This window comes from Nipponia nippon, unplaced genomic scaffold (genome assembly GCF_047370975.1).
Source record: "Nipponia nippon isolate SJK-2023a ecotype South Korea unplaced genomic scaffold, ASM4737097v1 scaffold_6, whole genome shotgun sequence".
NCBI lineage: Eukaryota > Metazoa > Chordata > Aves > Pelecaniformes > Threskiornithidae > Nipponia > Nipponia nippon.
The window spans coordinates 79,630,220-79,653,553 of NW_028262380.1; the positions used below are offsets into that span (position 1 = coordinate 79,630,220).

The following is a 23,334-nucleotide window of genomic DNA, read 5'->3' on the forward strand; positions in this document are numbered from 1 at the left end:
GAGTGGAAAGAGTAAAAGTAAAAAAGCAGTTTTCAGGCATATAAATGATTTTGCTTCAGTAGCAGAAGGGTCATGAATATGAATAGTGCTGAATTCTAGAGAAACAATTTGTCATTATTAAAATTAGTGCTTTGTCAACACAAAAATCTCACTCCCATCTTCCTTTTTGTGCTGCTGCACAAACAGCTGCATTAAGGGCCCAAGTGTTCAGGGATTCATTATCGGTGAATGGGGCTCTGGCTCATAAGGTACAAGAAAAGTCTGTAATCCATAATAGGAGGCTGTCAGGATGTGAAATATATTAAACACTTGAAACTGAAAGAGGTATTTCTGTGGTCAGCCTAGCATAGAGCTACTTGGTATTAGTAAATGGACACTTGACAGTTCTGCATTTCTCAGCCATGACATCCCATTTACACATTCAGAAATACAACATGCTGCCATCTAGATCCAATTATGAGAGTTTGCTCTTGGAGCAACTGTACAGCATTTTCTGAGCACAATGGAAAAAGACGGAATAGCAAAATTAATTTTTCTGGGAAACATTCATGCAAAAGAGGAGCAGAGAAGAGCAGTAAATATGCTACCACATTTCTACAAGAACAGGATGCCTGCACCATATATTTCCCAACATGTCTTTGTTTTGCGCAAGGTTGAGCTATACCCCTGGTTTATTTTGCATGCATTAATTCCTCCCTTCTTGCAAATTTTATTTAAGAGGTGCAGAAGCAAGGAAAAAAGTTGTTAAAGAGAGTGAACAACAAGTTCCTCCTAGAGGAGCAGAATTCACACGCAAGACCTATCTCTGCTCCTGGGCTTTCCTACAATGGGGCAGGGCCAAAGGACGAGCAGGAAGAAAGGACCTAAAAGAAAACATTGAGCCTATTTAGTTATTGAATGGCTGAAAGAATGAAGTGGAACGCATTTATACATAAGTTTTGTAGTTGATTTTTTCTTTGCAAGGGCTAGATCGATGGATAGGTATAGTTTCAAATATCAACATAAAGGTATCAGCCAATATTTGACTCCCAATATTAAACAGCCATCCTTCAGACTGGCTGTGACCAGTGAGATTGGTTGGGTTACACTTCAGCTGGAAGCTAGAGCACTAACAGTCCTTTTTCCAGGAATTTCTGTTCTAGCACATAAGCATATGTTATTCTCAAGGAGCAACCAGAAGCTTTGGGCTAATTTCATAATTGTTTTAATTCGCTAGGATAGACAGCAAGGACATCGGTGGCTATGGAGCACGGGCTCCTGGGGAACACAGAGGACGCAGTCTTTAATATCAGCTACTATACAAATCAACACAACTGCAGATTTCACTCAGGCTGGAGGGATTCACACCAGTTGAGGGCAGGACTCACCTTCAGTCATCCAAAGGTACAGCTCTGAAGTGAAATGTCAAGCACTCCTGCACTCGGAGCTGCCTGGATAGCATAAACTAAATCCTGCAGTAAACAAATGCACACACAGAAAGGATAAAGTTTTAAAAGCAAATATGTCCTGATTTTGGAAGTCACTTTACCCTTTGACCTTCAGAATACCTGCATTCCTGGTGGTCACATATAGTAAGGAATTTAAGCCTCTGAAAGCCTGGCTGAGTGGCTAATGGGATCTTCATAGCTACGTGGCTACTGCTAGCATGATGTGGGTCACCCAGCCAGTCTGAAAATCCCACTAGAGTTCAACACTTTCGCAAACTTCTCTTTAAAGCTATGTCCACACTGCAGGATCTACAGTGGCTTGCCATTCTGTGGGATGATCCTCCCAAAAAAGACAAATATAATTTACAGTCTGACAGTAGACTAGCATCCTAGCACCCTCCAGAGGCAGGCAGCTAACCTTCGTCCAGAACCGAGTGCTTTTAGTTAAGACTGCATTGAGTTTGGCACTTATAGCGGGAAATAAACCTCTATATTCTCCATTAATGGGTACATAGGGCTGTGCATCTGGAGAAAGTGCACTAACTCTGAGTACAGAATGCAGTTTCGGGGCACTTCAAGCAGATCTAACATGGTTTTATTCCAATAATTTTGAAACAAGCCTTTTATTTTTCTCTACTAGCTAATCTAGATTTCATTTTACTTATGTAACACAAGCACGCGTATACAAAACTTACGTATAGAGAATACTCTGTGTATGTAGAATTTCTGGATGTAACTAATTTTAAAAAGTCCTGGAAACAAGAACCAGATAGTAAAATGGTGTGGTAGTGCTGTCATTAGTTTACAAACAATCTCATATCATAGGTGTGACCAGTTCAGGTTTATTAATATCACTAGCCAAATATTATGGTTTAGGAGCAGAGGAGCTGGTAAATAGCCCGATGCAGGATATAGCTTCTGTTGGTTTCTGTCAGGTGGAAGAAGTATAAAATACCCTTCCTTTCTCCCTGCCCACCCAGCCTAATGGAAATAATACAATTTATCAACCAGAATAGCATATTAACTGCACAGGTGGTCTGAGAAATTTAGGACAACTGTTCTCCTCCCACCTCTTTCTTTTGAACAGAGAAATTGCAGACCATTGTGGACATCTCTGAAATGTTAATACAGAGCAGGCAACAGAAACCAGGAGAAAAAAGCCCGTTACAATCATAAAATCAGAATTTCCACAGTCTGTGGGCCACAGCTCTCCATTCATTCTCATTGAATGTAGATATAAATAAGATGCTCCTGGAAGTGCTGCATGGGTCACCCTAGGGAGGGTAGACCAGCCCAGCAGCAGGCTCCCCTGCAGGAGATTAATTCCTTGCAAATCGCGCCATCCCTCTGTGCTGCAGTTTTGTCACCAGCAAAACATAAAATTCAGAAATCCCTTTTTTGTGTGCAAGTCTTTGAAAGCCATAGCTAAAAAGCTGTAGATGTTTCTTACAATAAAATGGGGGATTAAAAAAAATAATTAAAAATAGTGTGTCTGTAACAAAAGGACCCTTGCTGCAGAAAAGGGAAAGTGATTACAGGGTACGAGAGGGAGGCAGCAACTGAGGTCTGGATCAGAGGGTGGATGTCAGAAAGAGAAGAAAGCAAAAAAGTTTTCCTACATACACCTTCAGTGTTCTTTCCCCTTCGTGCCTCTCAAAATATGAGTGATTACAGCAACAGGGACAGAGGGAGAGAGAAATTGCCAAAGCTAATAAGATACTGCATCAGTACAAACTACAGCATCATTTGAACACTGTCATCCTGCAAAGTGTCTGTGTTCTGACACCAACTGGGGAACACGACCAGCGCCAAATCGACTCAAAACCGACCTCATTTCCCATAGCGTGTTGGCTATAGATTGTGTAGTGACAGCAAGGGATTTTACGCAGCTCCTCTCTGTACATTTGTGTAACACACATTGCTTATGCTAGTTTAACCTTAAGAGTAATGCAATGCAGCCAGAGCCCTTTCCCCAGCCTCAGGAATTTGAAACAATTTATTGCCTTTGTACTGCACCATTGCGCAGAGCGGCATCCTGCCTCCCTCCTAAAAGCATTATCCCTACCTTGATGAAGTGCTGCCTGCTGGTTAGTGTCAGTCTGTGGGCTCTACGTAGCTTGCCTTTTGTCGTAGAAAGTATGAACACAAGGCTCTTTCTCTTTCATCCACCAATTTTGCTCAGAGAACTGCAGGAGGGGATGGTCCTTGGTTTTCACTGGTTTCCTCACTCTTGCCCTGCAGGCTGGTTCTGAAGCCTTTTCGGGCCCACCAAAACAGCACAGCAAAGCAGTGCAACAGCGTTGGTATCCCAATGGCAGCCTCAAGGCATGCAGCAGCATTATGCTAGCTCAGCACATTTCTAGACCATTGCATTTTCTATGGATTGATGCATTGGCATGAAAACAAACTTTTGCGTCCATCCATGCTGTAAACATGAACAGTTAATACCCACCTCCTTTTGTCTCAACTGATTTGGAGACAGACGGCAAAGAATTAGACATGGCTTTATCCCATGTATAATGCATCATATTTGGGGTTTTTTCACTTCAAAAAAGATCAATAGAGCAAAAGAAGTCAAGAGAGATATCCACGATCTTTTGACTCCATAAAGAGTGATCAATTGGACCTTTTGGATTGGACAGCAGCCTAATGAAACTCTTAAAGTAAGCTGCTATCCATCTCCTATAAGTACCTTTTTACATTCTAAAAAATCTCGTTGAAATTCAATTGTAAAAAAAAAAAAAAAAGGCAAAAAAGCAAGTAGATTTACTTGCATACTTTATTTGCTGCAATAACATTAAATTGCTGCAGCAATATTAAATGTCATCGACAGACCCTTTAGCACTTATCCAAAACCACTTCAGAGACAAGATGATATTCTCTATCAACATTTCCTCTAAGTGTTTTCCTTTTCATCAATTTAAAATAGTTTGCAGGAAGCACTTGTCACATTTTGAGGAGTTGAACTCTAAATTAGAAAGGATATGTTTGTGTTGGGGATTTTTGGGGGAGTGGGGGAGAAGGTCAGTAGACTGGAAACCCAAAGAAGAAGATTCATTACCTTGCTTCAAAGTTTCTGGGGTACTACATATGGACATGCACAAAGTTCAGGGCAATTTTACTGTTCACTCCAGTTATGTCAAACACTTTCAGTCATAAAATGCATAGGCACTGGAATCCACAAAGTCAAACCGACAGAAAAAAGATCTTGTATAGTCACCAATCTTTGCTCAACAGAGTCTCAGAACAGAATAAAAGTGAAGAATAAATTACCTTTTGTGGAATAAAGTGGGCACAGTGCAAATACACTGCAGATGGGCCATAAGGGACACTTTCTCCTAAGATCCATTCATCCTCACCTTATAGAAGTACTAAAAGCCTTATCCATAATTTAAGAAACTAATGGACATGTTTTTAAACATTGTGGGCTGATACTTCAAGAAGTGCCATGTTGGCAGAGCAAGACGGTGAAAGTGGAAATCTTGTGGCTTGTTCTTCTGTGCTTATTTTGAAAGTCAGGACAGCATGGTGTTCCATAGACAGTATTTTTGTCAGCAACACTTTCTTCTGCTAGAGCTCAAGCCTGGGACCACAAAGCAGCAACATAACGAAGGACAAACTTCATCTTCAGGTGAAGAAGCAGCAGTTTGTACAGCAGCGGTTTGTTTTGGAAAGCTCTTCACAGTCAGCAGGACTGAGCCACATGGATCAGTGATAACAACCTTCCTGAGAAACACCTGGGCATTTTGCAGCCATTTTAGTTGTGAAGACCCCAAGTTTTGAGACCCAGCACTTCCCACCAGTTTAGTGGCTGGGGAGCCTGGTTGCCACCCAGTTGAGATACATGTTCCCAGGGCTCTAACTCAGGGACCAGGGTGCCAGGACAGCACAACTGGTTTCCCAGCCATAGCCTACCCCCAGCAAGGACAGCATACACCTTGACATCTCCAGCATCTCTAACATACACTTCAGGCTTCAAAGGACTGCTGCCTAAACATTGTCCCCTGTGCCTGGGTTGTGAAAGGCATCGCTCAAACTACACCCAGCTTCCCTCAAGACACAGGACATAAAAAAAACAAACAAACAAACAAACCTCACTGACCTGAGCATGCACCAAGGGTGCTGGAGACACAGATCTCCTGCTGCAGCTCTCAAATGAAGATAACATACATGCTCCCTCCTCTCCAGAAGCCCCTTCTCTGCTACCTGCACATCACTTTATAAGCTCACACACAGCCCCCAGCTGTGCTGCCTGTTCCCATTCCTCATCATCCGAGAAGAGACTCACCTGGACATAGATATCTATCTGCAAAGCAAGCAATTTACCTGTGAATCAGGTGTCCTCACTGCTGGTGACTAACCCCTTCAGAGTCAGGCACTGCAGACCTGCATCCTAGCTGGGTAATGCAGGTAACACAAGTAGCTGAGCAGACTAGCTATTGCTCATGCCAGTCGTAAGGCACCAAGAACGATCACTGAGTTCACAAAGCCAATGCTTTATTTTCCTTTTCCAGAAATTTCCTGCATTATGGCTGGACAGCAAACTGCTAAACTTCCCACCACCATATTCTGGAGTTCACGCACCAACATCATACCTCTAATTTTTTACTTCACCTCAAGGCCTCCTTGAAGCATGATTTCCTTATTAAGAAGTGCACTGCCAGACATGCTGTTCTGTTTAATTGCTGTGGTCACGTTAGTTAATTTGTACTTTTTGCGATCTGCCACATATTATTAATTGTCAACTTCAGAGATGGTGCTGAAAAAGAAGAAAAATATACACTGTTCAGTTACCACTAGTATGTTATTTCTTGATAAAGTGTAATTAAATTCCATGGTCATTGTGCATCCTATCTTAGGCTGATGTACTGAGTAAAACAATCAAGTACCAACACTCAGTTTGATAAAATCTTCATAAAATTACATAAAGACAATCTACAGATAAACCAGGCCTTTGCAGCCGTGAAACTGAGTTTAATCACCTCATGTAAAGAAAATACTGGGAAATATATTCTTCACATTATTCTTGCAAATTCTCTTTATCCCTCTGAAAGAAATTATGAGATCTACAAAGCAGTGGCCATGTAAAGGAGAACCATAGTAAGGTTGATAAAAAGGCAGAAGTTATATTGGCTTTAAGGAGAAAACAATGACAGTGATATTTAGCTGAGATATCATCATTCACAAAGGCTTGAAATTTTTACGTTTCAGAACTTATTCACCTACTTAGAGCCATGCCATTTTAAACAAACTAGCCAACCCTGTATTTGAAGGAGACAGCATATTAGTCAGATTTGCAAGTTACTTCCATAAATAGCAGCCCTGAAATTAAGCTTTGCCTACATGTTCGAGGAGTGGAGAGCTGGCTCCCTCGGAGGTGGCGGGGTGCTGGGGACTCCTCGCCAAGGGGTCACGTACACCAGCGCCTCCCGGACGCCTGCCTGGGGATGAGGAACAGTGAAGTAAACAGGAGGCATGCAAGAAACCATTTTTCTGTTGTTTGTAAAAAGAAGTCAAAACAGAATAATAAAAAAAACCCAACAACCTCTGAAAGCATCTCCTGAATGCCAGTCCTTGGGGAACCCGTGAGTGATACCTCCCTTCAGATAAGAAGGAGGATTTTAAAGAAATGGCGCATATGTGACAAGTTTGGAGATATGACCCTCACGGAGGGGCTAGGGAGTGCAACTAGTTCAACATTTTCATTGTCATCTTTTGGTTTTAGGTGGGGGAGAGAGGGTTCGGCGAAGCTCCCGGGAGGCCCCATGCCTTCCCTTCCAGCCAGACACTGCCATCTCCTGATGTCTTGTGACTTAAAGGTTTCTCTTGCCTCCCAGATCAGCATCTTCATGACCCATTTGTCTAACTACGGGAACGACCGCTTGGGCTTATACACCTTTGCAAACCTAGCCAACTTTGTGAAGAGCTCAACTAACCTGAAACTGCAGACGCTGCCCCCAGTTCAGCTGGCTCAGAAGTACTTTGAGCTCTTCCCAGAGCAGACGGACCCTCTTTGGCAGGTAATGTCACATCCTCTTCCTCCTCCAATTACAATCCACTTGTTGAAATAAGAATCTTTTCCTGTAAAAAGAAAAAAAAAAAAACAAACCCTCATTTCACATTCAGGTATGTTATTTCTTCCTGCATGCCTTCTTAGATTATTTAATTTTTTTTGAGAGACCACTGCTTTTGACTAGAAATGGATTAGCTTCCACTCACCCCAAATCAGGCACGCTAAAAGCATTTATTTGCCATTTATGTGGGAGAATGCTTCCGTTCCCATCCCTCCTGTCTGTAGTTTTGCTGATGCATCACGTTGTGTTAACTAATCATGTTGCACTACCAGTAAGATGCCTGCAGCCAGCCGGTAGCGAGAGGTATCTCAAGGCAAAGCATACCGATTCATTGCACCCCTTAACGGGGAATCACTAATGCTGGATCACTGCAGCTACAAGGAGGATTTCCCACCATCTGAACCCCCTTCAATGAAACAGCAAGGAAAAGGGTGGGCAGGAGGGGTCAGCCCAGCAAACACAGAATGGGCGGCTATTTTAAGAATGAAAAAAGATTTCTGCACAGACTGACTGTTTTCTGTCTCTGTTTCAAATGCACAATAGCGCTGCTTGTAATCTCAATGCTGTAATTTCCTAATCATTGTTACACATATCTGGCTCTTCTCTTATTCAGAATATGATGTGCCACGCTGTGCTTTTAGCTATGCAGGCGTAAATCCAGAGTGCCACCATGGAGACCTGTGCAGTTATTTTGGGCTTACACTGGCAAAAAGGAGCTGAAAATTTCCTTATTATTTTTGGCCCAGATGCAAAAGAAGTATAAATCTATAATATTTCCATGGAGTTTAGTGGAGCTGCAGTGATTCACATCAGTTCATGATTTTCTCCATTATATTTTGTTAACTTTGTTCACTAGCAAACTGTATCTTCTATTAGCGGCCAACACTATGCAAAAGCAGTATCTGTATGATAACTGCTTTAAAGAGCAGTCAGTCCTAACCTTTTCTGTGAAGTCTTTTGTTCACATGTTTTTATTTTGCATTCATAGGTAGTAGAAAGATAAGGAGATGAGTAATATCCCACATTTCTATTTTGTCCTTCCTTTTGGGATCTTATGTAAATTACAATTGGCACTAAGTCCTATGCATCTGAAACCATTTTGTCACCTCAGAAAGTAATGCCTTGAAGCTATTCAAACAGAGGTTTCCATTTTAACGTCAGATGAAAACTTGATTAAATCAATGTTTTAATCTTTTTTTTTTCTTTTCTTTTCTTTTTTCCTAATGACTGAACTTAATCCTCAGTCATGCAAAACCATTATATACACATTGGATTTTAGTGAAAGGGACCGTGTACGTGCCTACCTGCGTGCCTATGGACTCTGAGTTTATGAAATGAGCCCGACTAACGGAGAGAAGGAAATGCGGTAGTCTCACAGGGTGTGGATTTTGACACCAATCCTTCCATGTTTTGCACAACCGTGTAGCGTTACTGACTACACTGGGACCCCTGGAAGGATTGGTCCTGAAGGATACCTGGGAGTTTGGTCCCTGTGTACTGGAGTGCTTCCATGGATCTGTACCAGAGTGCTCAATATCTGTCAAGAGTAAACTCTTAGGAGGAAACGTGGGATTTTACTACTTAGCGTAAGGCTCTGGCATTAGTGCATAACACTTAGATCCTGCAAAGACCCGCGTGCATGCAAACATTTAGGATACCCCCAGTGTGATGTACACAACCACCTTTCCTTCTTCAGAATCCATGTGATGATAAACGACACAGGGATATTTGGTCCAGAGACAAAACTTGTGATCACCTACCCAAATTTCTTGTGATAGGACCCCAGAAAACAGGTAAGAAGTAATGTATTTGTAACGGGAGCTAGCCCCCCAGTTTTGTTTCTGTGTATTTGTGTCCTGTAAAGTGAAGCCAGCTCCCTACTACAGAGATGGTGCATTCCTGATGCCTGAGGATCTGGATCTGAGGATTCAGGTAGCAACTCCTTCACCACCAACAGAAAGGGACAACTGTTTGTATAGTAAAATTGCATTCATTCACCATAAAAAAAACCCATGCTGTCAGGCTGCCCTATGTTAAGATTGTTATTAAGGTCTTTGACAAATTATTTCACCATCGTTTGAGACCCTAATTGACAATAAATGTATTTACTACCTTGCAGGCCTCTGCGGGTCTCAGGGCATTATTTCAATTAAGTCTCATATCCTGCTCCCAAGATAGCTATTACTGTTGTGGACATATTACAGAAAGTGGATGCTGAGGCAGGGAAATAAATGACTAATCCAAGATCATATAGAAATTCTGCGACAGTGACAGAGACAGCAGGTCTTGATTCATAGTCCAATGATAGCTTGCACAGCATGACATCATTGAAGAGCAAGTTTAAAGACACATTCTCCAAAATTTCGTTTACGACCATATATCATTTCCAGTTGTTTTTGTCAAACAAACAACAAAACAGTACTGTTACTGGGATTTTAAAGCATACTTATTACATACAGGTTTGTCAGTACTGAAATAGACAATGTATTCCTCAATAGCAGACCCCCAGAAAAAATACACAGAGGACAGAAGTGCAGTTCTGGGAGCAACAAAAGCATAATCCCACAATTAATGCTTTTGAAAAGTTTTGTGCAACTTAAATAGTTTGAAAATAAACGTGTTCAGGCCAAATTCCCTCACTGGTTAAGTACGCAGTCAAAGAAGCAATGTCATCAACAGCAATATCGCGCTTGCATCAGAGAGCAGAATTCAGAGTCTGGAAACGGGAAAAGTTCGATGAGTAGAGAAGTCTGCACGTATTCCCCACTCCCTCTGAAAGCCCCTTGTGCTTACATAGGCCTTTCATCAATAGGCAACTTTCTTATAAAAGGTAATCTAATTTTCCTGTATATCTCAGCATGCATTGATTTAAAGTACTTTCTTGAATGAATAAAGTCAAAGGGGTTTTTTTTGTTGCCTAATGGCATCTCTTTTTGTTGTCGTAGGAACAACAGCGCTTTATTTATTTCTTCTGATGCATCCTTCCATTATCAGTAATCTCCCTAGTCCAAAAACTTTTGAAGAAGTTCAGTTTTTTAACGGAAACAACTATCACAAGGGAATTGACTGGTAAGAAGAATAACAAAAAAGAAGTGTTCATTATTAATACATGGTAAATAACAATGGAACAATTACAGAAGCATGTATGTCATCGACATAATTACTGGATGAATTTGTTATGCTTGGCATTATCAGACAGAAAGAGAAACTAATTTGTAACGATGGGACATTTAATCAATTTAGTCCTTAATTTTGTTTAGATATTACAGTAACAATTTTCTTATTTTTTTCACAAATGAGTACAATAGCCAGCTCAGTTATAATGTCTGTCTTCATGCTGGAGAGCATCTCTGTCTTTTGATAACTGCAGCTATACTGAATTATACTCTTTTTCTTCAAAAGTGGCTTTTAATGAAGTAAGATTCAATTTGTCTCTTCATGAGAAAAAAAATCCAAAAATGTAAAGCATTTCAGCTGGTATTCCTATCACAATTTTAAATATTGCTTTTACTATTTTGGCTTAAGAAGAGCACTTTTGTAAGGCTTTCGTTTCCACAGGGGACAGCAGTTCTCATCCTTGTGTAAAAACTGAAGTATAAGACAAACATCACACTACACAGAAACAGATTAATCTTGAGCGGTTTTCCTTGCCCGCGTTCGGCACGGAGAATGTGTGGAGCAAACAAGGCTGACTGATAAAAGCAGGCTGTCCCTGCAACTACGAGACCAGCTTCTCAGTTCAACGTGTCACGAAAAATAAAGGGAAAGAAATGCTTGGTGTTTGTTTTTCCATACTGCGTAAAGAAAGAGATCACCCATGGCTATCGTAGTGTACATGGTGTAATACACTCGGGGAAGAAGGAGCAGTGATGGGGGGGTCTCTCCTCTGCAGCTCTCTGCACAACATGTAGAGGAAGAAGCTGGCCTCTCGGAGACCTCTTCTGCCGTGCTTCACCAAAACTGGCCTGCAGGTTCAAAACTCAGTAGGGCCCTGTGTACAGGGTGAGGCCCCGCATACTTCATTTCCATAGAAAGGACACGAAAAACAGTCCCATCAAAACCGGAAGTTCCTGGAGCGCTCAGCAACGCTACAGGGGCCAAAAAATGCCTCCAAAACAATTTCACCTTTTGCTTCGTTTGAATTCTTCACCCTTTCAGTTGAATCTTCTGTTTTACTTATTTTTATTCCGATCAGTTTTAAGTGGAAAAGACCATTCAAAGCCAAAATTCAAATCTTGCATTCTGAAAATGTCTAAAAGAAAAGATTTGTCTGTTCCAAAATGAAATATTTCACCAATGCTAAAATTAAATAGTTGACATTTTGAAGCTTTTCCCATTTTTTTCTGCAGCTAAAACTGAACTCACTCCAAACTGGTGAAAGATATCCCTTTGGCATTGAACTTATTAGCAAAAATCCCATCCATCAAAGGAAAAACCTAATTACCTGACTTCATGGAGGCTTTAGCTATTACCAGCCCTCTGTAAGAGCCAAGACGTGTTCCCCCTGTTCCACTTCTGGAGGGAGCTGTGAAATTCAATTTTGCTTCTTGAGAACTATGTCCGAAAATTCACCTTTTCACCTACCATGAAATGGGAAGCACAGATATACGACCCTTTTGTGATACTACTAATTCTAACAAGTTTCTTCACCTCCCAGGTACATGGATTTCTTCCCCACTCCTTCCAACATCACCACCGACCTCCTCTTTGAGAAAAGTGCCAACTACTTCCATTCTGAGCAAGCCCCTAAACGAGCTGCTTCCCTCATCCCCAAGGCCAAGATCATCACCATCCTCATCGACCCATCTGATCGGGCGTATTCCTGGTACCAGGTACGGATCTCGCCTTCGAGAAACAGACAGTGAAATCAATGGCAGGCGATGATGGCCAACATCAGTGGGAATTTCTGTCCTTGAGCAAGAATGGGATTTATTGCAAAGCATTTGCACTGTGTAGAAGTGGAAGGATGCTGAATGCCAGCTTTTGCAGTTGGCACCTGTGACAGCAGTGTCATAAATGATGAAACTTCTCAGCACAGAGCTGCCACCAGCTGTAAACAAACAGTTTAATCTCAATTACAGCTGACACTGCATAGAGGAAAAGCAGCGCTCCTCGCCCAGGGAGATACACGGGGGAAAATGAGCATGGCCTAGCTAGAAAATCAGAGCTCTTGATGCTGAGAAGCTGATACCTCATCCCATCCTCCAGCGTGTAAGCTGAGCAATATGCAGTGGTGTATAAATGTATGCAGTGTCTTCTAAAGTTTCCAGGGAGTTAAAAAGAGCTGTGTCTGAAGAGTTGTGTGTTTTTTTTTTTCTCTCCTTAGAAACAAAAGAAAGCTTGTTGTTTTTCCAAGGAGACTCTAGGATGCTCTTTCTTGCCTTTTACTGAGCCCACACCTTTCCATAACAAAGTCTGCATTATTTAGAGAAACTATTTTTAAAGAGACATTTAAGCATGCATGTAAAATATGGTGTCGTCATACAGATAAAGGAAGTGCTAAAAGCAGTGTTAAAACAGACTCAAATTAATAATGTTGCAATAAGCATAATATACACCATTTCTGATACTGTTATTATGAGCTCCGCAAGGAAGAAAACATGGCCTAGGGCTGCAGTTTGCACCCTTTTTAATATCTCATTTGCACCTTTACAACTGCCGATGCGAGACGCAAGGCAGTAAAAACAATTGTGCCTGCTTTGGCAGAATTTGGCCCCTCAGCTCCCCTCCCGCCTGTCCCAGGAGGGCCCTTGACTGAATGGTGGCCCCATCCTGCTTCCTTGCCCCCCAACTCCTACCTGGCAGAAGTGGCACTGGTGGGGAGCCGAGGGGCTGCTGCGGGCTGCAGCCGGGCTGGCCATGCCAGCACAGCCCTCCCAACAGCTCTCGGCAGGCTTACAGCTTCATCTTCAGCATCCTTGTGATACGTGTCTAAATACCTCCCGACAGCACCAGCGATCCCACGAGGACCCTGCTGCCCTGAAATTCAATTTTTATGAAGTTGTTACATCCAGCCATTGGGCGCCCTCAGAGATAAGGACTCTCCAGAAGAGATGCCTGACACCCGGATGGTATGCTGTCCATATTGAAAGATGGTTAACTCATTACCCTGCTTCACAGGTAATTTCCAACCTGTTGTTTCACCAAGCTCATTGACTCTCGGAAAGTCCCAAAATGAGTAGGGCCTCATCATTAGAGGTGATGGGGTATTTCCCACTGGAACTCTTAGCTGTTAAGAAATGCGGATTTGACAAGATCGGGATATTTGGCAGAAACGTGTTGATTTTTCCATCTTCTGATGGAAAAGACGCGACAGGAAAATGCTATGAACTATGGGCTTGATGGGGGACTTTGAGGTTTCCTTCCAGGATCAGCCAAGGTTGTCAAGGCTTCTGAGTCCCAAGAAACAAGCAGCTGCAGCATGAGACATTGTGGGAAGGTTTGACAAATTCATTTAGAAAATGGCAGGGCCTTTTCTTAAATTTCATTCCGCTTCCCACTCACTCCCTTTCATAGCAAATTTCACATTTGTTTGATCCTGATACGGAATTAGCCTTTCTCGGTGTTAGAGCAGAAATTCCTTCTTTTGCCCCATCTTCCTTCAGATGTTTTATTGAATTGCCTTTTATAATCTTTCCCATGAAAAATTTACATAAAAGAATATTCCCGTTACTAAAAAAAATTGTTTACAGATATAAACCTAAAGCAAACATTTTAGTACTACAAAATATATGCATAGGCACTCTACCCATGGACGTGGTAGAGTCAGTTCATATGTCCACCTGCTGTAAGAAAAAGCTGTAAAAGGGTATTTAATGAGCAAGCATAACGAACATATATCTCCAGAGATTGCTCTATGTGGGACAGAATTTTGCTGAAAGGAGGTAGAACTGAGTGTTGCCTATTTAGTCAGGGAGCTGGAAAAACAAAAAGAAATAGAAGCTCTGTCTTTTTGCAATCCTCACTTTTCTTTTTATACAGTCTCAGCTGTACTACAAAGAGGAGAAGCAGGTCAATCCCATTTCCAGGAGAAAGGAGAAAGTCTCAGATAGTCATTTACTTTCTTCTTTCATCTCCGGCCTTTCTTACTCTTTTGTAAATGGGGAGGAAGTAGTGCCTAAAGCAGCTGAGCTTGCAGCAAGGGCCGTCCCCAGGCAGTATTGCCCTAGCAGCAAAGAGGGCACGTCTCCTCTTCGGCCACCACATCCCAACTTATTCCTCCAAAGGAGAAGGGGCTGTCCCAGCAAATTCGAAGCATGCAAAGGGTGCCGAACATCCCGTGCCCTGTTACCTGTGCTCCTTCTCTGCCCTCACCCGGGGCTGCTGCCCCCTCTCATGAAGATTTCTCTTCTCCTGCCATAGCGAAGAGCGAGTGCAGCCTTCTTATTAAACATTCAGGGGCACACTGACATATTTCTTGTAAAACCGGTAACCACTCATGTTTCGTAGTTACAGTGATTAATTTTACAAGATACACAACAAAATGCACTCATTCTTAATAAGGTGCATACAGAGAGTGCACTCACGGTGCTTACTAATGGGCACTCAGTAATGTGCATTCACTCGGCCTGTGCACTCAAAAGCTTAATAATTCATAATAAGCCTTCACAATAAATATAAAACACGTCTGCCCAGAATAGTTATTAGTAATACTGCTTGGTACTCCAGTCGACTTTTGATACATTGTCTTAACATTTGCTTGTGGAGGTCAATGTACCTTTATATCACATCAATCTTTAATTAAAAACAAAACAAAACAAAACAAAACAAAACAAAACAAAACAAACCCCTTTGCTACCAATTTTGCAAGCCTGTATAGTTGATAGGCTGGTGGTAAAGTTTCAAATAAATTGCCACAATATCACTTTTGAACATGTAATTATATAGGTTCTGAACATTTAATTCTAAGATATAGATGATCTTTTTGTTCTATTTCTTATTCCATGTCAGATTTTCTACGGACACGTTGTAAACCTCAACAATATTTTTACATTCCTTCCTTATCTCTTTTTCTCAGAATTCTCTGAGACTCAGGTTTGGCTTGTGAGATTTCACTCTTGCATTTGAACAATGTGCACACACAGAGTTACGAGGTGCTCACCTATACAAATACAACACAATAAAGTACAAAGTAAATCTGAAAAGAAGTTCATCCAGGTGATTGTTATTAGCACTGTACAAAGTCACATGCTAATATAAATCCATGTTGTCACAGAAGGGAAATAATGTCATTCTTTTGCTAACCTTTGCCCTGTTTCTAAATAGCGTATTTACCCCTGCAGTTGCTTATTATTGACGGACAGCAGCTAAGAAGTGACCCAGCTACTGTGATGGATGAAGTGCAGAAGTTTCTCGGAGTCTCTCCTCATTATAATTACTCTGAAGCTCTAACGTGAGTCTGTTCCTTTATTATCTGCCCTGTGGGATCACGGTGTACATCCCCTCCTACAAAGATCACTTGGTCGTTAATTACAAACAAACAAACAAACAAACAAAACCCACATTACAACAATGATAATTTTGCAAAGCTTTGGGTTTTCTTAAAGTCATGTTTAACACCCATCCAGTTTTCCCTTAACTTGCATCCATATAATACATAACCAAATTTAATTGCAAGATTGCATACATTTCCACACGCAAACTCTACTTTTACAGAACATACAGAACAACGACGGCTCAGTATTTTGTATTAGATGCAGAACAAAGGCCCAGATTCATGTAAAAAATGTCTGCTGAGTTTGAGCGTTTGATCATAGATGCCCAGGACTTGTTTTCTCAGGGTCCCTAGTTTTGCTTTCATCGCTGCGCTGTTTAAAACGTACGTTCAGTTGATGCGAGTTGTGCATGTAAGAGCTCAGCACACATTTGCACATCAGACTGTTGAACCTCATGACAGTCTCCAGAAGCTGAAGACCACTTAGTGTCAGGTGTTATCCCATTCATATAGGAGTCTAATGACAGAGATTGGGTTAGAAGCACTCAGTATGATAAGATTCATCTGGTCGCATGGTTTCTTTGATTGTTTGCTTTTAACGTGGACCAAATATATCATTCCCTAATCCCATTTTCATATATGGTTGAGCCAATTCTGCCAAACTTTTATCTGGTAGTAGCCAGACACACGGCACAGAAGAATTTAGTCTGTACACTTAAAGTTTGGTAAAATTATAAGCTACTAATAGTAGATCCCTAACCTGGAAGTGCCGGGCTCAAGCGCAGCACTGGGAGCATGCGGAGAACCTCATATTTGCCTATGAAGCACAAAACCCTCAGACTGAGCAGCCTGGCTGTTCATGGTCTGGGGTGTCGGTGCCAAAACTGCAGGTGCTCTGCAGGAGCGCTGAACTGAGGGAAAATGCTTTGATTGACTTCCCGCAGCCTTTGGTTCGAATCTAGCAAAGGCGGCTGTGATCGCATTTCTCATCCTCGCTACCCGGAGGGTGAGGCTTTCCCCATGAAAGGGGATTAGTGGCCTGTGTGGCACTCCCTCTTTGACATGTCTCAGTTCCCTGCAGGAAGGCAGAGTCTCTGCAGGGGCAGGAGTGGGCGGAATTTCTCTCTCCCCTCTTAGTCCGGCAGAAAATTGTAAGGAGCTTTTGCATTGAGCCTGTCCATATGAGGAGCATCACCTCATTACAGCAGAAGCGCTGGGCTGGGAGAGCCCTGGGGCATCTGTGGGCTGAGAAGCCTGGCTCTGCGGTGGAGGTTTTCCCACGTCAGTGTGCAAGCAGAGAGCACGAGCCTGCACGTGGGGAGTGAAGTAGAAAACCTGTACCTCACCTTCCCTGCAGGCTGGTACCAGGAAAACTGTGGGAAACTGAGACCACGGGCTTCCCACCCACCCCACACTGCCTCCTCTCTGCTTATGATTATTGTTTAATGTTTCCTCCGCTGGGAGGGTTATGGTTATTTATATAATAGGTATAAAGTGAGAGTTGAGTGCTTGTTGTTCTTTGGGCCTTAAGAATGTTGCTCTGCCAAAATCTTTTCCTAGAGGAAAAATTTTGGATTTCAGAACGTAATTTATTAGTCATAGGTTTCCAAAGCGCATGGAAGAGAGGAGGAGTTTGAACACGCAGCTGAACTACTGATGTTTGAACAACTGCTGTCGCACATCTGCAGTGCCTTCTGCTAGGTTTTTAAAAATACACACCCACATACATATATCTTCCTTTCTGTAACTAAATTAAAGTCAGTGGAGTCACACACCAGGAAAAAATTTGGCCTCTCATATTTGTTTGGACAGGAAAAATGGATTGTAAACAGATCTATAAAATTATGCAATCACTGTTCAGGGGCATCAGGAATGCAAATGTGCTGTGGAAGCACACTCTTCTGTACGGGTTTAGGATGGAAGAGGAAAATGCATTAAACAATGTAGTTGCTTTATGGTAGGACTGTCAAAGTAAAAAAGATTGCATAGGATCGTTCCTAGTCATTACTGCCTAATAACTGTATACCACACATTTTTAAAGTTGTCACAAAGCAGCCTAAGGACCCAGTCCTGCAAACACTACTGAGCAACAAGTTCATCACCCGGAGTAATTACGTGAACATCTTATAGGAGAGTAAAATCAACTCAGGCAGAAGGAAGGTACTAATCAGAGCCATGGGAAGAGAGCAGAGGGGAGACAGAGGCAGGGCTCGGGCATCTGAAGAGAAGTGTACATCACGACATCACGCCGGGTTAGTAAGAGCCACAGCTGAGACGGGCAATTAGGTCGTCGCTTCTTAGACACACTGCTAAAGAGGACCTAGATTCAGACTAGGTATAAGGAAGAAATTTTTTACGATGAGGGTGGTGAAACACTGGCACAGGTTGCCCAGAGAGGTGGTAGATGCCCCATCCCTGGATACATTCAGGGTCAGGTTGGACGGGGCTCTGAGCAACCTGATCGAGTTGAAGATGTCCCTGCTCACTGCAGGGGGCTTGGACTGGATGACCTTTAACGGTCTCCTCCAACCCAAACTATTCCACAATTCTATAACCTGCACTTTTTATTAGAGTAGTGAAAACAAAGGGGGAGAATCAACTAATGTTGCAAGGCTTTTACACATAATGCCATCAATAGAAAGACATTGGGATCCCCGCACAAAGTGCTAGGAGAGGGAAACTAGTCAGTGGTCTTCATGAAGGTCCCACTATGATGCTGAAGAGATGTTTCCCACTTCTCCCCCACTCACTCATTTTCACAGGGAGTGACCAAGGGCTTAAATTTTTTAAGTGTCTGAACTTAATGAACAGAAACATAGGACACATGGGACTAAAGTTACACAGGAGCTTTCCTTTTACTCACAGGATGGCCCTACCGAAGCTCCACTGACTGCTAGGAAGATGTGTTTCATGCCCAGCATCCTCAGATGACTCACGGTCCAGGGTAGCATGGGCCCAGTGATTGCCTTCTTCCCTTGTTTTTCTCAGCAGGCAGCAAAGGAGGGAGGCAGGAGAGAGCCTGGCTTTGGCAAAGGGCAGCCAAAATGCCGCTTCCTCCAGCCCGGCTCATCACACCACGCTCTGCCCGCAGAGGCAGCTCCACATCCAGCCTCACAGGGCAATTTCCCTCGTTTTCCCTCACCTGAACAACAGGAGGAAAAGACAAAGACAGGATTAGGGGAGCGTGCTTAAGTAAATGCTTTCTCATGGAATGCTGCTACATTTTGTCAGAGAATAAGAGAAAGATCCTCGTGGTGGCATTGCTTAGCCCTGCCCTCGCAGGCACCCTCCCCGCCTCTAGCATCGGGTGCTGTCTTCCCGAGAGGTGGGGTGGGCGTACGGGTGTCCAGGTTCAACCCTGCATCTCGCACAGGCCTACTCTGCAAGGGGAGAAAAGATAACCGGGCCTGGAGGAAAGGTTTCTGCTGACTGCTTTAAAAAGCTCACTTGTAACTTTAGCCTTAAGGCTATCACTATTTTTAAATAAATACTTCCATTGTGCCCAATTACATTTTCAGGAGTCCTGAGAGTTTCGTAATACCTGAACACAATGGGTTGAATTCAGCCCGAGCTGTCTTACCCTCTTTTCCCCTACCCAAATTTGCACATTCTCTTAATAATGTTCAATATGCTCCCTCTGAGGCAGAAATATTGTTTGGGGCATAGTTTTGCAGTTTTCCTTTTACCCAGCACACTATATTGCTGCTTCTCTTGGGAAATTAGTGCAAGCCAGCTAAAGTACTTCACCATGCAATGAGCAGATGGAAAAGGCCAAAGTAGAAATGGATCTATCATCGATATACCCATTCAATCCATGATTTATTTATTTTTAACTGATACAGCTACTGAGACAATTTAGGAAACAAGGGTCAGGCCTGCAATAATAGGCTGGGCAAGAAAAAAAAAAACAACACGTGAAGAAGGTTCACCCTTCTCCAGAAATTAGTTCACTTATGTACAGCAGCAAATTGCAGGTGCACCTGTGTCGTACGGATAGACCCAGGGCAAAAAGGTAGCCTGTAACTAATTAACTCCGTGTTCCAGCCAATTATACTTCATCCTTTTCGTACATCTGCTGAATAGCAGAAATGCGAGCCTTTTCAATGTTTTATGCATGCTGCAAGTCCCATAGCAATAAATTCAAAACTTAACGCTGCGTGTTGTTCATTCCTTAGCGAGTACGCGTTTTAAAGCCTTAATCTGAAATTCCTGTATCTTCGAATTTTAGACATCAAGATCAAATTGCATATTTCAGATAACACTGCTAAGACAGTGTTTATGCTGTAATGCCATCTTTGGAATGAAAATGATATTTAGATCTAATGATATGGAACAACCAGCTTCTCAGGTGCAGTTAAATCATCACCAACCAACCAGCGGTTCTTTCAGTAGACCTGAACGCTGCTTATTTCACTTAAAAATCAACATAAAACATTTCAATATTGTATTTCCCACCGTTTCGTAGTCATGAACCAATCACACACTTTTCTCTATAAATAGACCTAGGGACGGAGTCTATGCCCCTTGAAGTCAGCAAACAGATCCGCTTGCCCTTTTTAACCCCTCTCACCTTGCCCGTGCTGACCTACAACAGCATCGGCTCCAACTGGCCAAATGGAGAGCTTCCCTTCAGCACAGCTGATACTGTCCTTGAGAATATAGCGCATCTAATTCCAGGAAAAGAGCTGATGAGGAATTTTTTCACCAAAATATTCTTTGTTCAAGTGTCAATTGATCAAAACATTAGCATCCCACAGGGATACACGGAGCAGTTTGACATGAATAAAATCTCTGACCAAAACCAGACAATAAAATGAGTCACAGTCTGGAGTGGGGCCGTGTAAGATCTTTGAGACTGAGGCTCAGGACCTTGACTGGCATCCTACAGATCAACACTTAAAACTTGTACCCTATATGCTGGACAAGTAGAATAAAAATTAGCTAGTGTAGGTAAAGCACAACGTCAAAAACTTCTTGCCTTGAGCCACTCCCAAGGCAGAATTGTGGAAAAAATAAATTCCCAGAGCTTTCACAAGAGAAGAAAGCTGTCTCCTACTCAGTATTTCAGTCATCTAGAGAGATGTGTACAGCAATAATTGTTGGCTAATACTGATGTCTTAGGGAGATTCTTCTGTGGTGAGGTCTTTCAAAAAAATATAATCCTCTACAGGTTTGACCCTCAGAAGGGCTTTTGGTGCCAGTTACTAGAAGGAGGGAAAACAAAGTGCCTGGGAAAAAGCAAAGGTCGAAAATACCCACCAATGGACCAAGAGGTAAGAGCTTTCCAGAGATTTAAGTTAACATTTTTTAATATCGACCCTCCATTTGACTCTTAAAATAAACACACTGATTTCTTTTTATTTTCACTGCCTTGATATTTTTAAACATCAGAAACTTTTAATGAACTTTGAAGGACAGGAGATTAATTGCCGGCTCTCTGGGAGCAGTGCATAGCTTCCGCGCGGGAGCACCTGCCAAAATCTGCTGTCGGGTGGGTTTCCTTCTTTGACTGTTGTGTTTTTTTTTTCCACCCTTCTCAGTCTCGAGCATTTCTGTCGAACTACTACAGAGACCACAACGTGGAGCTGTCCAAGCTGCTGCACAGGCTGGGGCAGCCCCTGCCCTCCTGGCTGCGACAGGAGCTGCAGAAGGTCAGGTAGCACGCAAGGGCGGCGGACCCAAATAAGGACAATTTCCTTCACCGTCAAACCCCTTGCTTCTCCGACTCACTTGTGATCGTCAGTAGAGGACCTCATGAATAACGTTCTTTCTATTAAAAAAACCCAAACAAACACCACAAAAGAATAAAAAAACCCCAAACCCGACAACTGTTTATATGCACGCGCTGACAGTTAGTAGCATCGACCCCTTTTGTCAGCTTCCAGGAAACAATACGGAGCTACGTGGCATTACTCTTTATCCAGACCGGGATTCGTGCATAGCCTAGTTCCTCTGTTCACCAGGAAGTACCAGAAACTGTGTGTAGGATGGATTGACTTCAGTGTACATGACAAATTGCAGTCTGTCAGGACACGAGCAAAGGATGGGAACATCTCTCGCTGGACTGTGAGGTTGGTCATCCGCTGGGGTTTTTCCACGTTTGTTTTTGCTGTTTTTTCCCCCAACCCTGCAAGTTTTCCTATCATTTTGTAGGGAGATATTCAGCACTTAATGCACCATCATTGCTCTCTCCATAGACAGAGGTGGGCTAAATTGTCGCCTAATCTGCTTTCCTGGGATTCCTGTAATAACTGATGACAGTCTGTGCTTTTTCTTCTGTTTTCTTTTTATTTTATTTTTATTTTTTTATTTTCCCTTCACAACAAGATATATCCTGATTTACCGGAGTTGTGTGGATTATTGAGGTGCAAGGCAGCGAGGTGGCCCTCCTCCCAGATCTCAGGAAAATCCATTGCCTGTCTTTTGGACGTGGCTACTTTGCCACCCTGATGAGGATTTTCATCACATCTGTTGGGTTCCTACAGCAGAGCTGTGACAGAGCTCTGAGGTGTGAAATCATACCAAATATTTTGTCGTACTGCCACAGGACTCCTTAAAACGCTATCAAAACCTTTTTAAATCAAAGCAGGCCATGCAAGCAGCGTACTGACAATAACCTAATACCAACAATTTTGTTTCTGTCTGGCAAGCAATGTTTTTGCTCTGAAGCCTTCAAAGTAAGAGATTGGGTTAGTCATTTAGGGTCTCAGCCTGCAAGCTATTACAGAAAAAAAAACTTTAATGACCAAAGGCATTTGTTAAGGTTTTGAAAAACTACAGTCTGTTGGAAGAATAAACTCTTTAGACTTTAATGGAGTTGAAAGGACAAGCATATCCACTATATATCATATATGATGCATATGTTTTTATGCCTGCATACCTACCTACTGTATATCTAGCTCAGACATACACTTAAATATCTGCTTTTTGTGCCCATAGGTAAATGAAAGGGTGGTTTACCAAAAATATGATATTATGAACTGTGCTTTCTTCTCAGATCTGTGTGGTCAAGGTTGACAAGACTGGGCAGAAACTCGCTGGGAAATTTGAGCTGAGGGAACAAATACCATTTAGGCATTTTAGCCTCGTAACACTTTTTCTCAAGAAAACAAAAGCTGGCAAAGCTCTGCTACATGTTCTTTATGCAGCACAAAATGGAGTAGGTTTTAGTTTTCAAACTTCCCCATCGTAGTTCCTCGGTACAAGCCATTTCAGGTGCTGCAGAGGCTTTGTGTTTTCCCCTCCCCATGAATTTGATCCTTACTTTCCAGCTCAGGAGACAGAACCGGACACTGGGGTTGCACCATGAATCCAGACTAGTGAGAGCTAGCCTCAGGGAGCACGAATCAGTGCACATCATGGACTGCGGTATTCCAGAGCACTTAAATTAATTTAGGCT

At 42.4% G+C, this 23,334-nt stretch overlaps 1 protein-coding gene and 1 long non-coding RNA gene across 2 annotated transcripts in view; one reads left to right on the forward strand and one right to left on the reverse strand.

Moving 5' to 3' along the window:
* The window catches only part of LOC148051599 (uncharacterized), a 36,774-nt gene extending 31,181 nt beyond the window's left edge, over nt 1–5,593 (reverse strand). The window contains exons 1-2 of the long non-coding RNA XR_015700023.1: nt 5,530–5,593; nt 1,368–1,451 (exon numbers count right to left, since the gene is read on the reverse strand). This is a non-coding gene — a long non-coding RNA (uncharacterized LOC148051599). The remainder of the gene's footprint in view (nt 1–1,367; nt 1,452–5,529) is intronic.
* Nucleotides 1–23,334, forward strand: part of NDST4 (N-deacetylase and N-sulfotransferase 4) — a 153,401-nt gene that overhangs the window by 126,235 nt on the left and 3,832 nt on the right. The window contains exons 8-15 of the mRNA XM_009472365.2: nt 7,265–7,447; nt 9,198–9,294; nt 10,447–10,570; nt 12,159–12,333; nt 13,451–13,621; nt 15,784–15,893; nt 21,106–21,208; nt 21,476–22,006. Of these exons, the coding sequence (XP_009470640.1) occupies nt 7,265–7,447; nt 9,198–9,294; nt 10,447–10,570; nt 12,159–12,333; nt 13,451–13,621; nt 15,784–15,893; nt 21,106–21,208; nt 21,476–21,595 (1,083 nt within the window). The 3' untranslated portion in view covers nt 21,596–22,006. The remainder of the gene's footprint in view (nt 1–7,264; nt 7,448–9,197; nt 9,295–10,446; nt 10,571–12,158; nt 12,334–13,450; nt 13,622–15,783; nt 15,894–21,105; nt 21,209–21,475; nt 22,007–23,334) is intronic.